Genomic DNA, 15,608 nt, shown 5'->3' on the forward strand with positions numbered 1-15,608 from the left:
TTTTTGTCTAAATTAAATGTGCGACTTAAAAATTATGCCTGAAATCTAAGTTGTAAACAAGAAAATCATTCTTAGCTATAACTTTTTCTAGCTTCCAAAAAAATAAACATCATCTAAATTTATTTAATAGGTTTAATGGATTACGAAAATGATACAGTTTTTTGTTACCGATACCACATACCAATATTACTTTAAAAATAATTTCTCATGTAAGTTTTAATTTTAAATGAGTTTAGTTACTGTATAGATCAAAAGTGATATCTAAAAAATATTTTATTATAATTATAAAACTTAGGAATTATGTATGAAATTTAGATACATCCAAAAAATCTTATTTTGATTTTTATCCTTTTTTGTTCAAATTACTTAAAATATAAAAATAAAAAAATAAAATTCGGTATGAAATTCAGGCACGTAATAGGGAATTTAATTTTGTTCTTATTTAAATTAAATATAAAATCCAAAAATTATGCCTGAAATTTATGAAAAGAGCTTTATTTTATTTTTTTAATATGTTATCTTCTTATTTAAGATATATACTGACTCTTTGTGAATAAGAAGAATATTCGTAACTATGGATTCCTCTAACTTTCAAAGAAACAAGAATTCTCTTTCCACTGTGATCCGTTTCTTTAAGATTGTCCTCAGAAAAAGTCTTGACAATGGATATCTTGTGAGAATTTTCTTTCTTTCCTATCCTCTTTTTATCTTTCACTGTTTTTATTTTACACATACAAAATTTTTTCAATGTGAGATAACAACCACACACATGCATGGTTTCTTTTCTTACCAGCATAATATGCTCCTCAATATTTATGCTTTTTTAGTTTTGAATTTTTGATTGTTAGTTAGTTAGTTAGTTAGAGTAGTAACCAAATCAACAAAGCTGCTGTTAGGGAAGGATAATTCTTAGTAGGGGTGTTCATGGATCAGATTTGATCCGCATATCCGTTATATGTATCTGAATTTGATTCAAAAATTGTGGATGTAGATTTGATCTGCAAGGCTATCGGATCGGATCGGATCAGATCCGCACATTAATCGGATCGGATTGCGGATTTTGTGTAGATATTCGCATATCCGATCCGCATATCCGCGTATCCGCAAAAATTTAAAAAATTGTATGTTTAATATTATTTTAAAAGAAAACATATTTAAAAGAATAGAAAAAATGAATTTTATTGATATTTTTTTAATAAAAATAAGCTTTTAAAAATATTTTGTATTTTACGAATATATCCGATAACCGATTCGATCTGTAATTGTTCGGATCGGATCGGATCGGATCTTAAAAACTGCGGAGATTGGATCTGATTCGATCAGATAATTTTAGTGCAAATCGAATCGAAATTTTAGCCATATCCGATCCGATCTGATCCGCGTTCACCTTTGTTAGAAGATTGTTAAGAGGTTGAGTGATACAAATAGAGTGGGTCGAATCAATTTTTGTTTATCTGGCCAATTTTGTGTTATGATTGTGAGTTTTGCTAAGTATGGTTACCAACAACAGTTTCATTGGCATTGCAGAAAATGCCAAACAAGTTCTGTAGGAAATATGGTGGAGATATGCCAAATCCAGTGAAACTCCTGCCTCCAGATGGCACTGAATGGAGAATAGATTGGACTAATCGTGATGGTGAGATTTTGTTTGACAAGGGTTGGAAAGAGTTTGCTACATTTTACACTTTGGAGAATGGTCATGTGTTGTGGTTTGAGTACAACGGAACTTCTAACATCAAAGTAAACATATTCGACATGACTGCCCTCGAAATTGATTATCCTTCCAATGGTCGAATCGGTGATGACAACTCGGTTGAGATTTTGGATGAACCGCCGCCACGAAGGGACCGAGGCCGGCCGAAGAAAAAAGTGATAGCAGAACCAAAGCAATCACGTGCTTCTACAAGCAAAAAAATGAAAAGTGCCATCAAAACTAAAGATAAAGATAAAAATCCCAATACACAAAACTTGAAGCTGCATGTCGAGAATGAAAAAGATGGTCAATCTGAAGAGACAGCAGATCTTAAGCTGCCAATAATTCAAGGTGCCAGACCAGATATGGATGGTCTGTTTCATAATCTCATCATTCTTTCATTTTTTGGATTCTACTGATTTTGTTTAATTTTTTTATTTTCTTTGTTTCTAAAATGCATAAATACCTTGTTTATGGTTATGGTACACATCTGAAGTTGTTAGAGAAGCAAAGAAGTTCAAGTCGAAAAATCCTTCTTTTGTCATCAAGATTAAGCAAAAGCACCAAACAGGTTTACCAGCAGTAAGTTGATTCATTTATCTCTGTGCAAACTTTGTATGTCATGCAAAATTGAGACTGTTGTGAACTATGATGATGAATTATTCTGATATGATTGCAGAATCTTCCAGTTTGTTTCTTCAGGATGTACTTCGAGAACACTAAGCAGTATGCAATTCTACGAGTTGGAAAGAAGCAGTGGCATGCAACATTGATCCATTATCCAAATAGGAAGAATGCCCTTATCTCTCATTGGCGCTTGTTCGTTGAAGAAAATAACTTAAAAGCCGGAGATGTTTGTATCTTTGAGCTCGTTAACAGACAAGGTCCAGAACTTAAGGTTCATATTCGTCGAAGCCATGATTAGCGAATGGCTTTGCTTACTTGTGTTGCAGATCATGGTGTATGTTCAGGGATCAAGAGTTGTAAAAGAGTCATAGTTTTCACTTTTCATCGTACTTAATGGTTGCATTGCAGTGTTATCTCCTTGCTACCATAACTAGAAATAAGTAATCTATGCAGAAACAACACATGTAGAATTATATATTATTGGTAGTATAAGATGTTATTTGGATCCTATTTCACTCATCCTCCCCAATCAATAGTTGCCCAACTACTTATTTTCAAAGCAATTTATGGTTTGGATCCTATTTCACTATTTCTCCCTCATTTATTATACTTGTCACTCTTTAGAAAGTTACTAATTATTTGCAGAGTTGCAGTAATTCCATAGAAAATTCCAATGTAAATAACTTTTAATGAGTGTATAACTTTTTTTAATTCATTGTATTGGACTAATTGGTAAATTGGTGCGAGTTTATTATGTCATATTTAAACAAACGTAAAATCTTGACTAAAAAAAAAAAAAAACAAACGTAAAATAAAAGTTAATTTAGCTTACTTTATGTAAGATATAGGTATGAATATGTCCATAAGTTCTGTCAAATTTGTTGAGAATATGTCCATTACAATACACAATCTTGTCTATGAAATAAGATCCACAGGTACTTTTCTAATTTCTGATTTGAAGTGAGAACAACACTGCAACAATTAAGTGTGAAATGTGAAGAAAAACATGAATCCATTGTCACAACTCTTAATGACTAACATAAATATGCATTCATGACTAACATTCAAGTTTGATTTTAACAAAGTGGAGTGACACATTTCTTAACCAAATTTCTTGATACAAGAACTCCAGATACTCTAAAGATTGCCTAATTAAGCATCCTGATACTCTAAAGATTGTCTAATTAAGCATTCCTTGGAAAAATATGAGCATCAAGTTCTGCACCTTCTCTGTAAACAAGCTCAAACAACACAGTAATTTTTATTCATTTGAACGAAATTTGAACACAGACAAAGAACAATAAGATAGTTATTGCATAGTTACATGAAATGCAATACGTTCTGGTATGGTATGCAATATGCATACGCTACCTATTTGGTGAATTTGTAACTATGATTTATGCAATTTAGCCACAAAGCAATACATTAGAAACTACAAAAATAAAAGGATGACTTGATCATGAAATTACATACTATCAGGACCAACACTGGCACTTGGAATTGTTGGCATCTTAAGACCTGTCTCTTCAGATTGACTAGCTTCTTCATTCTTGCAACACAGCATCCAGTTTTGTTTATCAGGGCCCTTCTCTACATCTCCAGTTTTGACAGAACTCCACAATGTTTTACTTGTAGAAGGAGATGATACTTCTACTGCTGCTTTCAATTTTTTCCTCGGCCGGCCTCGGCCTCTTCGTGGCGGTTCATTCTCAACCTTAACCATGTTGTCATCATCAATGTGGTCCTTGGAAGGATAGTCTATCTCAGGGCACCATTTCACCATTCTAGTATTGGCAGAACTTGTGAACCTTTTACTTGTACAAGCAGATGGTTTCTTTGGTGCTGCTTTCTCTGTTTTTCTCGGCCGGCCTCGGCCCCTTCGTGGCGGTTCATTCACAACCTTAACCATGTTGTCATTGTTAATGTGGTTCTTGGAAGGATAGCCTATTTCAGGGCACCGTTTCACTACTCTATTCTTGGCAGAACTTGTGACCTTTTTGCTTGTACAAGGAGATGGTTTGTTTCGTGCTGCTTTCTCTGTTTTCCTCGGCCGGCCTCTGCCTCTTCGTGGCGGTTCATTCTCAACCTTAACCATGTTGACATCATCAATGTGGTCCTTGGAAGGATAGTTTCTTTCAGGGCACCCTTTCACTACTTTAGTTTTGGCAGAACTTGTGACCATTTTGCTTGTAGAAGCAGATGGTGTCTTTGGTGCTGCTTTCTCTGTTTTCCTCGGCCAGCCTCGTGGGGGCTGTTCATTCAAGATCTCAATCGAATCGTCATCGCTGATGTGATCCAAGGAAGGATAGTCTATTTCAAGGCAAGTCCTGTTAAAAATGTATACTTCAATGTTAGAAGTTTGATTGTACACAAACCACAGCACATGGCCATTATCCAGAGAGTAATACGAAGCAAATCCTTTCCAACCATTTTCAAATAGAATGGCACCATCATACTCAGACCAATCTATCTTCCATGCAGTGCCATCTGGAGGCTTCAGATACACTGGATTTGGAACACCGCGACCATGTTTCATGTTGAACATTTTTGGTACCTTCTGCAATTCAAATGAAAGTATGAAACTAGTCTTAGTAATAAGCATAAATGAAAGAAACCCTTACAAGAGAAAAATCACAAAGAGAAATGCATGCATTAAATAATATTATAAGTAAAGTGGATATGAAGTGAAGAAAATGCTTACAAGCTTTCCATCTTCAAGGCTATGTCTGAGAACAATTTTGAAGAAACGGATCACAGAGGAACGAGAACGCTTGTTTTTTTGGAATCTAGAGGAAGCCATGGATGTTCTTCTTGTTCACAGACACAGTCACAGTCTCTAGTAAGAAGACAAGTTAATTGAAAAAGCCAAAGAAGATGACGGCAACAGAAGCGTATTTAGGAGGTGGTGGATGATGAAGTTATATATATACACACAAAACAGAAGAGTATATAAGCACGTACCAATAGTTAAAAATAGTTTTATCCTTAATGTATAAATAAGGTTCATAAATGTGGAAAAGAATAAAAAATTATTTTAAAAGAATTCTTAATCTCTCCAATTTTTATAAATTTTATTTGATAAATAAAAAAAAATTTCTCTCAAAATGGAAAGCACAATTTTAGTACATTAGTATTCTAACAAAAAAGAAATCATACAAATATTGGAATTATAATAGACATAAAATTAATTATAATTATTTTATATTTTATTTATCTTCAATCTTTTTTATGATATACTATTTTAATGCGTTAATGGATTATATTAATAGGCGAATTACAATTTTGAATCAAATCCATGAAAAATTCTGCCTCACTTTTTTCAACCTTATACCAAAAGCAACCCTGTCTTTCACTTTGAGAAGATAACAATGCAATCAATCATGAAGTGGCAAAACAAGAAATAAAATTAAAACACTTAGTTCATACATATATAACTGGTCCACAACAGAAAAGATTGGATACAGTACAAGTTTGATTCAACAGAAAAAAAGATGATACATTCTTCCCCAAATTAACCTTATTTAAGAATTAAGAGCTCTTAGTTCCTGAAGTTATAATGCATTAACCTAGCATTGGGCTCTACAGATATGAACATCAAACAGATCTTTTCCATTGATGAGCTCAAAAATACAAACATTTCCAACTTCTAATTTACTTGCTCTAGCAAAAGAGCTCCAACCAGCCGAAATAAAGCTGTTTTTCGATGACGGATTGTAGATAATTGTAGCAGGCCACGACTCCTTTCCAAACTGTAATTTTACATCCTGCTGATTCTTTTTAAAATACTTTCTGTAAAAGATAGCTGATAAGTTCTGCATCACATTCCATTTTTGAATCGTCATGGTCAAAAATAGTTATAAACTTACAATTTGTGAAACTAACTATAAACTAGCACCCATAAGTTTGCATGGCATATTATGTTTTGTCATCAATAAAATGTATCAAACTAAACTTACAGGCCTTGATCTCCTTGGATCACTGTCTTTTATCTTGACCATGAAAGAGGGATTCTGTGAGTTGAGCTCCTTAGCTTCTTTCGGGAGCTGAATCACACGAGTCACTGGTTTGGAAAGTGATTCTGATACATAAAAGAATTGTAAAAAAATTAGCATGAATTTTACTTGTGAAGAGTTTTGGATACAAGTATATCTATAGGGTTGGAGACAACAAAAATTTTAGCATAAGAATAGTTTATATAACAAATTGTTGTTACATTAAGAACCGAATACATAGTCACTGCATTCATAAGCTAACTGCATTCTTAGCAAAACTAACAATAGTTTCTTTAAGATTGAAATTCTACTGCTATAAATGTTTCAAGGAAGGGAAGAATTAGAGATTTGTAAAATGTACTCCAAGTCAAACACGGGGTCAATTAATTTTAATATAATTTTTTTAATGAGGATAATGCTAAATTCTATTCCATTTTTAAAGTTAATTATGTTTTCAATGTTGTACTAATATCTTAATTTTTTACAGAATAACACGGCTTAAGAATTCCTAAACAATTGACTTACCGCGGCGTTGTCGACGACAAATATGAACATCAAACACCGGATCCTTTCTATTGATGAGCTTAAACAAACAAACATCTCCGGCTTGTAATTTACTAGCTCGAGCAAAAAGGTTCCAACCAGCAGATATAAAGGCAACACATGATGATGGCCTGTAGATCAACTTAACAGGGAACAACTTCTTTCCAAATCTTATATTTGCATTTTGTGGATTATTTTCAAAATACTTTCTGAAGAATTTAGTTGAAAAGTACTGCAGCACATCATATTTATGTCATCATGGTTAGAAATAAGACACAGTTTGAAAGAATTATAGCACATGGAAGTTCACATGATACATAATTTTCAACATGATATATGTATTAACCTATACTTACACATGGTGCTCTCGTTTGAGACCGTTGCGTTATCTTAATGATGAAAGAGGGCTTTTCCCACTTAAACTTCTTAGCTTCTTTCAGAGATTCAAGTCTTGTAGGACAGGGCATAACAGGAGATTCAGAATCTTTTCTTCTTCTATTCCTTTTACCTTGTACATAGGAAACAAAGAATCAGAAACTACCACTATAATGTATAGAAAGCAGTTGCAAGTTGTAACTCAAAAACAACAACGGTTGAATCCACAAAAGGAAAGGATGATCCAATTATGAGACACGTACCATTAGAATCTCGATTGACAGACACTGGCATCTCATGGTTTTTCTCTTTGGATTTTATATCGTGTGAATTGAGACTTCTTTCAACATTCCTGATTTGTGCGTCATCTTCCAACTGTCTACTTTTAGAAGCAGATGACACTAGTGCTCTCATTTTTTTTCTCTGTTGGCCACGGACTCCTCCTGACCGTGGTTCATTTAATCTTTTCTTCTGTTGTCCCTCGTTAAGTCTCATGTTTTGGGTGTTGGGACTGCTATCCACATCTATAATTTTTGGTTCTTTTGGCCTTTTCACCGGCTGCTGGCCCCTGCATGGCGACTGCTCTTTGATCTGATCATTGGCAGGATACTTTATTTCATGGCAACTCATGTCATATATGCGTACTTCAATGTGAGATGTTCCAATATTGTACTCAAACCATAACAAATGGCCATGATCAAGAGAGTAATATGCAACAAACTCTTTCCAACCCTTTTTAAACAAAATTGCACCATCATGTTTAGTCCAATAGACTTTCCATTCAATACCATCTCGAGACTTAAGATACAATGGGTTTGATACGACAGAACCATATTGTGTAGTGAACTTTTTTGTTAACTTCTGCAATGTTATGAACCTAATGTTAGCAACCGTAATAACAATATGGTGACGCACATTAGCATGTCTTCACCAAGATGTTGACATGTATTATGTTAAATAGTTTAGTCAAATATCTCAGTCATCATCTTCATATAATAATAACATTAAACTTCCAATTTATCCTTCACTAATAATTATAAATAGTGCAATAAAATAGTCTAAACATATTAGTCTTAAATTTTATATGTGGGTAAAGATTAATCTTTCACCTATTTTAAAGGAGAAACTAATTTCAAATTTCAAAGGACTATTTTATAGCATTATTTGCATAATTAGAGAGTAGGAGTGAAATAAAAAAAATATTAAATACGGGATTAACCAACATGAAAATTGGTAGGGACCAAATCAGTAATAACAAAATTAGAATTCATGCATAATGAAAAATGACGATGAATATAATAATTTTTCTAATCACCACAATATGTCCTATGATATTTCCTAATCTTGATTAGTGAAAGTGTTACCTAGATCATTTTTGATTAGCAATGATGTAGATTTAATTGTAATTAATTTTGTAATAAGAATACATACGGAATACATAAAATGTAACCACCTAACAAATATGTTTATAAGTTTTCATTCCATTTTATGTATTTTTTATATACATCTGCTACAAAATTAATTATAATTAAGCCTAAATGATTGCAAATAGAAAATGATCTAGATAACAAGAAGAAAGAGTTTACTGTTACTATATTTGCAGCTAATAAGCCATGCATGTGTGTTGTTTTATGAAGAAAGTGTTTATAAACGAGAAAAATCATATATAGAAGAATAAGGAAAGAAACTTTTTGTGAACAATATCTCAGAAGATAAACAGATTAAAAGAAAATAGAGGGCATGGAGAAGACGAGAAAATGCTTACAAAGTTTTCATTTTGAAGAGCTTTTCTGAGAATAATCTTAAAGAAACTGGTCCCAGTAGAAGTAGAAGAAGAAGGAGAATGCTTGTTTTGTTGACGGCTAGAGGAAGCCATAGCAAACGAATGATGGATGAATTTGACTATTATTGTTGAGGCTCAGTCTCTCTCACCCGGTACTGGTTAAATAACCTTATTTTGAGATAACAATTAAATTAAAAAAATAAACAATGAATACTAAAATTAATTATATGTATTTTAATTTATTTTTAATATAGTTTAATAAATTAAAAGGAAAGTTAGGATCATTCTTTCATAATTGATTGTAGAGTTATACAACGTTAGTTGATAACGGTGTTGTTAGAGAGACAATATAAAAAAAGAGAAAATTTTACGCATCTCACCTCTTTTTAGAGATATTAAAATGATATTTTTTTCTTTATTCGTACAATATACACTTCTCTTCTTTATAATTTTTAAAAGATTTTCTCTTTAATTTATTTAAAATTTTTTGTGTTAACTAATATTAATTTTATTTATTTTTTAAGAAAAATAAATTATATTTTACAAAAGTACTCTTTAATAAAAACTTTATTCTTTATGATTAAATTCTAGGATAAAGTATATTTTTTGTCCTTAAAGTTTGACAAAAGTTTTAAAAATATCCCTAAATTTTATTTTGTTTTCATTTTGTCCCAAAAATTTTCAATTTATATCAAATATATCATTAATGGCTAAATTTTTGAAAAATTTGAGACTAATTTAACAATAATGCATGAAAATTATACTTGATTTGTTTGGACTAAGAGTTGTTCTCATGAAATTGTTGTTGAATTTGGCTCAGTCTGTTTGTCCCGAAATTTAAACACTTAATTTTAGAAGCAAGCCCCACCCGTTTAAATGGGTAAATGGGCTAGCCCAACAAGTTTAGCCCATTTTGACGGCTATATTTGCAAGCGGCAAAAAGGATTTTTTGATATATCAAAGGTACTTTAAATGATGGTTTTTTTTTTATGAAAATATTAATGAAATAAATCTTATTGATTACACTGATCATGATTGGGTTGGAGATATTGAAATAAGAAAAAATACTTCAAAGTTTGTATTTCATTTTGATTTTGGTGTAATTTCATAGTCTTCGAAAAAATAATCAGTAGTAACATTTTTTACGGTAAAAACAGAATATATAGCAACAAGTTATGCAACGTAAGTAGTATGGGTAAAAGAATTCTTGAGAAATTAAATAAGAAATAAAGTATTTTAATAACGATATTTTGTAATAACAAGTCAGGTATTACATTTTGTAAAAATTTTGTGTTTCATAAAAGATTAAAGTATATTAATATTCGGTTTCACATAATTAGATAATTAGTGAATAAAAAAGAAATTTTAATTGAGTATTGTCTTATTAAAGATCAAGTACAGTTATAGATATTTTTACAAAGTTATTGAAAATCGAGGTATTTAACATGTTGAAAAGGATGGTGGAAATGATTAATTTTACAAGTTTAATTTAAAAAATACAATGTTAGATAATTAAATTAATTAAGAACATTTAAAAATAGTACAACATGCTAAATGTTACAACGTGACCAAAACAAACTACACATGCGATGAGAACGCGACACAAAAAAAGAAATATGAATAATAGAGTCGCCACAATTTTATTACAGAAAAAATTGGATAAAATTATTAGTTTGCAAAAAAATTGATATTTTAAAGACATCTAGAATTTTGATTATGCGCAAGGAAAGACGAAAACTTAATTTAAGTGCATCCTTAATACATCTATTTAAAACAGTTATTTTTAAATATATTATGCCAATTATTATGATTTAATTAGTATTTATATTTTTTGTTTTTTTTTTATAAATTGCAATAAAAGTATATTATTTACGCAAGAATAAAAAATATGGGAAAAAATGTAAGAAACTGTTTTTTTTTTGAACGAAAATAATATATCTATAAAAAAAACTAAACTAAACGCAGTGATATCCCTAATAAATAGTAGAAAAAAACTGTATTGTTTAAATATAAACTGGTGGAGCTTGTTATTTATTTACTTCTGACCCTTTTTTTAATTATTTTATTCATTTATGTTACCACGCAAAAACAAAAATAAAAAATAAAAAAACAAACGGGTCAAAATTCAAAACCCGTTGTTTCTTATAGTAATCCCATACCGTCGCAAATAATAATAATAATAATAATAATAATAATAATATATGTTAAATGATAAATAATATTGATGATGGGAATTTAAGAAACGGACTAAAAAATTTAAAAGTGAAATATACATGCTTTAGAACAACTAAAATAACATTACACAAAAAAAATAATTGACCAACAATTCTGAATAAAAAAAGAGAAAGATAAAATAAATATGTGATCTACATGCACTAATTTATTATGGCACCTGTGTATTGTTGTGCAGTACTTTAACTACACGAACACTCTATAAAGAGAATGGCAACAATCTTTTTAAATTTGTTTTACAATTATACACATTGTTTTTTTATAATGAATTATACGATAAAGATATAAATTTATAAATTTTTTATAAGATTAAATAATATTTAAAAAAATTAAGATTTATATTCTGAACAACAATAATGTAATAAAAAATAATTATAAAATAAATCTATATTCTCTTTTTCTAGAAAAATATTTTTTATGTAGTAAAAAAGAATTCGCTTCTTAAATTCATTTTTCTTTTATGTATTTGCTAAATTTTGGCCCTTTCCTTTCCTTGTGATGCTTTTAAGAATTTACAGAGCATGAAGGACATTTGATATGATTGCACTCCCATATTTTCTAATTGATTTCTTTATTTATTTAATCATGATCATAATACATTCAGCAGGTTTAATTTGCATGTTTGTTGATTGGATGTCACTGCGGCAATTTTTGTCTTGAGCCTTCGTTTTTGTCAAACGAATATTGACCTATATTAGCCAAACTTGTTCTGTTTTTGTTCTGTTTTTTTTTTTTTATCGATGGAACTGAAATTTTTTCACACAGAATAATAATAATAATAATAATTTATATGTTAAATGACAATTGAAACTGATTACGAGAATCTGGAAAAGTAACAAAAATTGAAAAAAGAATGCTTTGGAACAACAAAATGACACTGCACAAGAAAAAATAATTCATCCATCGACAATTCCGAGAAAGAAAAGAAAGATAAAATGAATAGATACGTGGTGTACATGCACTAATTTATTATGGCACCTGTATTGTTGACTTCTTGTGCAATATTTAATTAACTATGAAGAGAATGGCAACAATCTTTTCAAATCTGTTTATGTAAACTGCAAACACATTAATGATAACTTTTAAAATATATTTCCAATAAATACAATTATGAAGAAGATATATAATAATTAAAATAAATTTACCAATTAAATCCTATAATCTAAATTTAATTCAACAAGTTGGTTATTTATATGATATTTTAGACAACTAAAAATACTTTAAATATTTTGACGTAACATTATTTAAATATTGTAACTTAATTATTTGTAATTGGTTGTATATATTGTTAAATGCTTATAATTAATTATGAGAGTATCTTCAATACTAGTTTTAATTTTATTTTATTTTAGATCTTACAAAAATATTTGTGAGATTATATGTTATAAATAATGATTTGAAATTAATAATAAATTTTATTTTTCTAATACTTAATTTTAGTAAAAAAAATTCGCTTCTTCCTTTGCTTTTATGTATTTTTTAATTTTTGACTTTTATGTATTTTCTAATTTTTGGCCCTCCCCTTTGCTTTTGATGCTTCTTAAGAATTTATAGAACATAAAAATATTTCTTTGTTTATCAAGAAGTAGGCGCTGATGCTTTATGCCTTCGTTCAACGGATAGTTTCATTATTGATGTTCTTCTTCTCTTGCTATCGTATCTTGTTATTTTTCTTTTGTAGTGTGTACTACTTAATGATGATCATAATACATGCATGCCAGCAGGTTTAATTTGCATGTTTGTTGATTGGATGTCACGGAAGCAATTTTTGTCTTGAGCCTTCGTTTTTGGAGAATCTGGGAAAAGTAAGACACATGCTTTGGAACAATAATAATTGACCGATAACTCCAAAGAAAAGAAAGATAAAATAAATAGGTACGTGGTGTACATGCACTAATTTATTATGGCACCTGTATTGTTGACTTGTTGTGCAATACTTAATTAACTATGAAGAGAATGCCTACAATCTTTTCAAATTTGTTTATGTAAACTGCTAACACATTAATTAATGATAATTTCTAAAATATATTTCCAATAAAATACAATTAGGAAGAAGATATATAATAATTAAAATAAATTTACCAATTAAATCCTATAATCTAAATTTAATTCAATATATTAATTATTTACATGATATTTTAGACAATTAAAAGTACTTTAAATATTTTGACATAACATTATTTAAAGAAAAAATTTTACTCTTCTCTTTTAAGAGATACTAAAATGACACTCTCTTCTTTTTCATTTATAAAATGTATATTTTTTTTCCTTATAAGTTATAACTTTTAAAAAATCTTCTTTTTAATTTATTTTAAATTTTTTGTATTAACTAATGTTAACATTATCCATTTTTTTAAAAAATAAATTATTTTTCTACAAAAATATCCTTTAACAAAAATTTTATTTTTTTGTCATTAAATTTTGCTTACCAAACTACTCTTTAATAAATTATTTTTTTATTAATTAAATTGTATTTTTATCAAAATATTTTAAAAAATAATAATAATTAAATTATTTTTTTAAGATACCCTTCAATAATTCTTTAATTATTAAATTGTGATTTTACCAAAATTTTCGTTAACAATTATAATTATATTTTACTAATAATTTTTCGATATCAATATATATTGTTCTAACATTAAATAAAAAAATCTTGGTAAGATTATTTTTTTATATCAGTATATATTAATTGTTATACATATTAACAGTGGTAAGATTTTTTTATTTAATATTAAAATATTGAAGGATATTTTAAAAAAATTAATTTAATTATCAAATTTTTAAAAAAATATTTTAGTAAAAAAAGATTTAATCAATAAAAAAATAATTTATTAAAGAGTATTTTAGTAAACAAAATTTAATGAAAAAATAAAATTTTCACTAAAGTTATTTTTGTAACAAATAATTTATTTGTTTTTAAAAATAGATAAAGTTAACATTAGTTAACATAAAAAATTTAAAATGAATTAAATAATAGATTTTTTTTAAGTTATAAGGGAGAAGAATGTACATTTTATAAATAAAAGAGAGGAGAGTGTTATTTTAGTATCTCTCAAAAAAGGAAGTAAAATTTTCCCTTATTTAAATATTGCAACTTAATTATTTGTACTTGGTTGTATATATTGTTGAATATGTTTATAATTAATTATGAGAACATTTTCGGTGCTAATTTTAATTTTATTTTATTTTAGATCGTACAAAAATATTTGTGAGACTATACGTGATAAATAGTAATTTGAAACTAAAAATGAATTTTGTTATTCCTCTAATACTTAATATTAGTTCAATTAGAATTTTATTTTATTTTTAATTATTTTATCAACATAATTATACAAGTACTAAAATTTTATTGGTTCTCTATCAATATAATATCGTATCTCTATCAATTAGAATTTTATTTTATTTTTAATACTTGATATCGATTTCATTTCATAAATTAACTCCAATAAAAATTTCAATTCAAAATTATATTTTCTAATTCATTTAATAAACTTAATTCTAAAATAGTTTTTATTGTTCAAATTTAATATTAAATATTATATTTCAATTTGTTAAAATCAAATCCAATTTTTTTTTCTAATTCAATAAAACAAACTTAACTATATATAGTTGCTATTTTTTTATTTTAAAATTACCTAAAAGTGTATTTTAGTCCTTTAAAATCAATTTTAAATTTAGTATTATATTTCAATTTATTAAAATCAAATCCAATTTTTTCTTTCTAATTCAATAAAACAAACTTAATTATATAGTCGCTATTTTTTTATTTTAAAATTACCTAAAAATGTATTTTAGTCTTTTAAAATCAAACTTAAATTTTAGTATTCTAAATTCATTAAATGACATTAAATCCTAAAAGGTATTTTGACTTTTCAAGATTAATCTTAATAGAATATTTTAAATTTTTATATTAAAAATAAATTTCTAGTTTTTTTAATGTATTTAAACAACATTAATACTAAAAGGACATTTTGCTTTTTTATTAATATTTAAATGAATATTTTAGAATTTTAAAATTAATTTTTAAAAGAAATAACTTATCGTTTTAAATTCAAATATAAATATGTAGTCTTTAAAATAATTAAACTCTAATCCTAAAATGGTATATTTTTGTTTTTTTATAATTAAACTAATGTTAAAATTAAATTAAAGAGTAATTCACACATATAAAATAAATCCAGATCAAAATTATAACAATGTCCTAAACTTACAATTAGAATAATAAAATTTTAACTGTTTTATTGGAATATAAATTGATTATTATCGTATATTATTGGTTCATATTTTTTTGTTAAGAATTACAAAACTCACGTCATTATATATCTCTTTCATTTGGACAAATTCTTTCATTTATATTTGCAAA

At 28.0% G+C, this 15,608-nt stretch overlaps 3 protein-coding genes across 3 annotated transcripts; 1 reads left to right on the forward strand and 2 right to left on the reverse strand.

Moving 5' to 3' along the window:
- The first annotated feature begins 519 nt into the window (after window positions 1-519).
- Window positions 520-2,915, forward strand: LOC110276722 (B3 domain-containing protein At4g01580-like). Its single transcript, XM_021133771.2, has 4 exons — window positions 520-673; window positions 1,528-2,065; window positions 2,190-2,275; window positions 2,373-2,915. The coding sequence occupies exons 1-4, from the start codon at window positions 575-577 to the stop codon at window positions 2,616-2,618; spliced, it is 969 nt and encodes a 322-aa protein (XP_020989430.2). The 5' UTR covers window positions 520-574; the 3' UTR covers window positions 2,619-2,915.
- A 631-nt stretch (window positions 2,916-3,546) lies between these two features.
- LOC107471693 (B3 domain-containing transcription factor VRN1) lies at window positions 3,547-5,513 on the reverse strand. Its single transcript, XM_052255436.1, has 2 exons — window positions 5,022-5,513; window positions 3,547-4,877 (listed from the first exon to the last, which is right to left on the reverse strand). Exons 1-2 carry the CDS (start codon window positions 5,118-5,120, stop codon window positions 3,786-3,788), a joined length of 1,191 nt encoding a protein of 396 aa, XP_052111396.1. The 5' UTR covers window positions 5,121-5,513; the 3' UTR covers window positions 3,547-3,785.
- Window positions 5,514-5,721: 208 nt separating this feature from the next.
- Window positions 5,722-9,163, reverse strand: LOC107471893 (B3 domain-containing protein LOC_Os12g40080). The gene is made up of 6 exons (XM_016091421.3): window positions 8,996-9,163; window positions 7,494-8,091; window positions 7,212-7,363; window positions 6,838-7,087; window positions 6,277-6,398; window positions 5,722-6,132 (listed from the first exon to the last, which is right to left on the reverse strand). Exons 1-6 carry the CDS (start codon window positions 9,104-9,106, stop codon window positions 5,887-5,889), a joined length of 1,479 nt encoding a protein of 492 aa, XP_015946907.1. The 5' UTR covers window positions 9,107-9,163; the 3' UTR covers window positions 5,722-5,886.
- Between the last annotated feature and the right edge of the window lie 6,445 nt (window positions 9,164-15,608).

The sequence above is a fragment of the Arachis duranensis genome, chromosome 10 (genome assembly GCF_000817695.3).
Source record: "Arachis duranensis cultivar V14167 chromosome 10, aradu.V14167.gnm2.J7QH, whole genome shotgun sequence".
Classification (NCBI taxonomy): Eukaryota; Viridiplantae; Streptophyta; class Magnoliopsida; order Fabales; family Fabaceae; genus Arachis; species Arachis duranensis.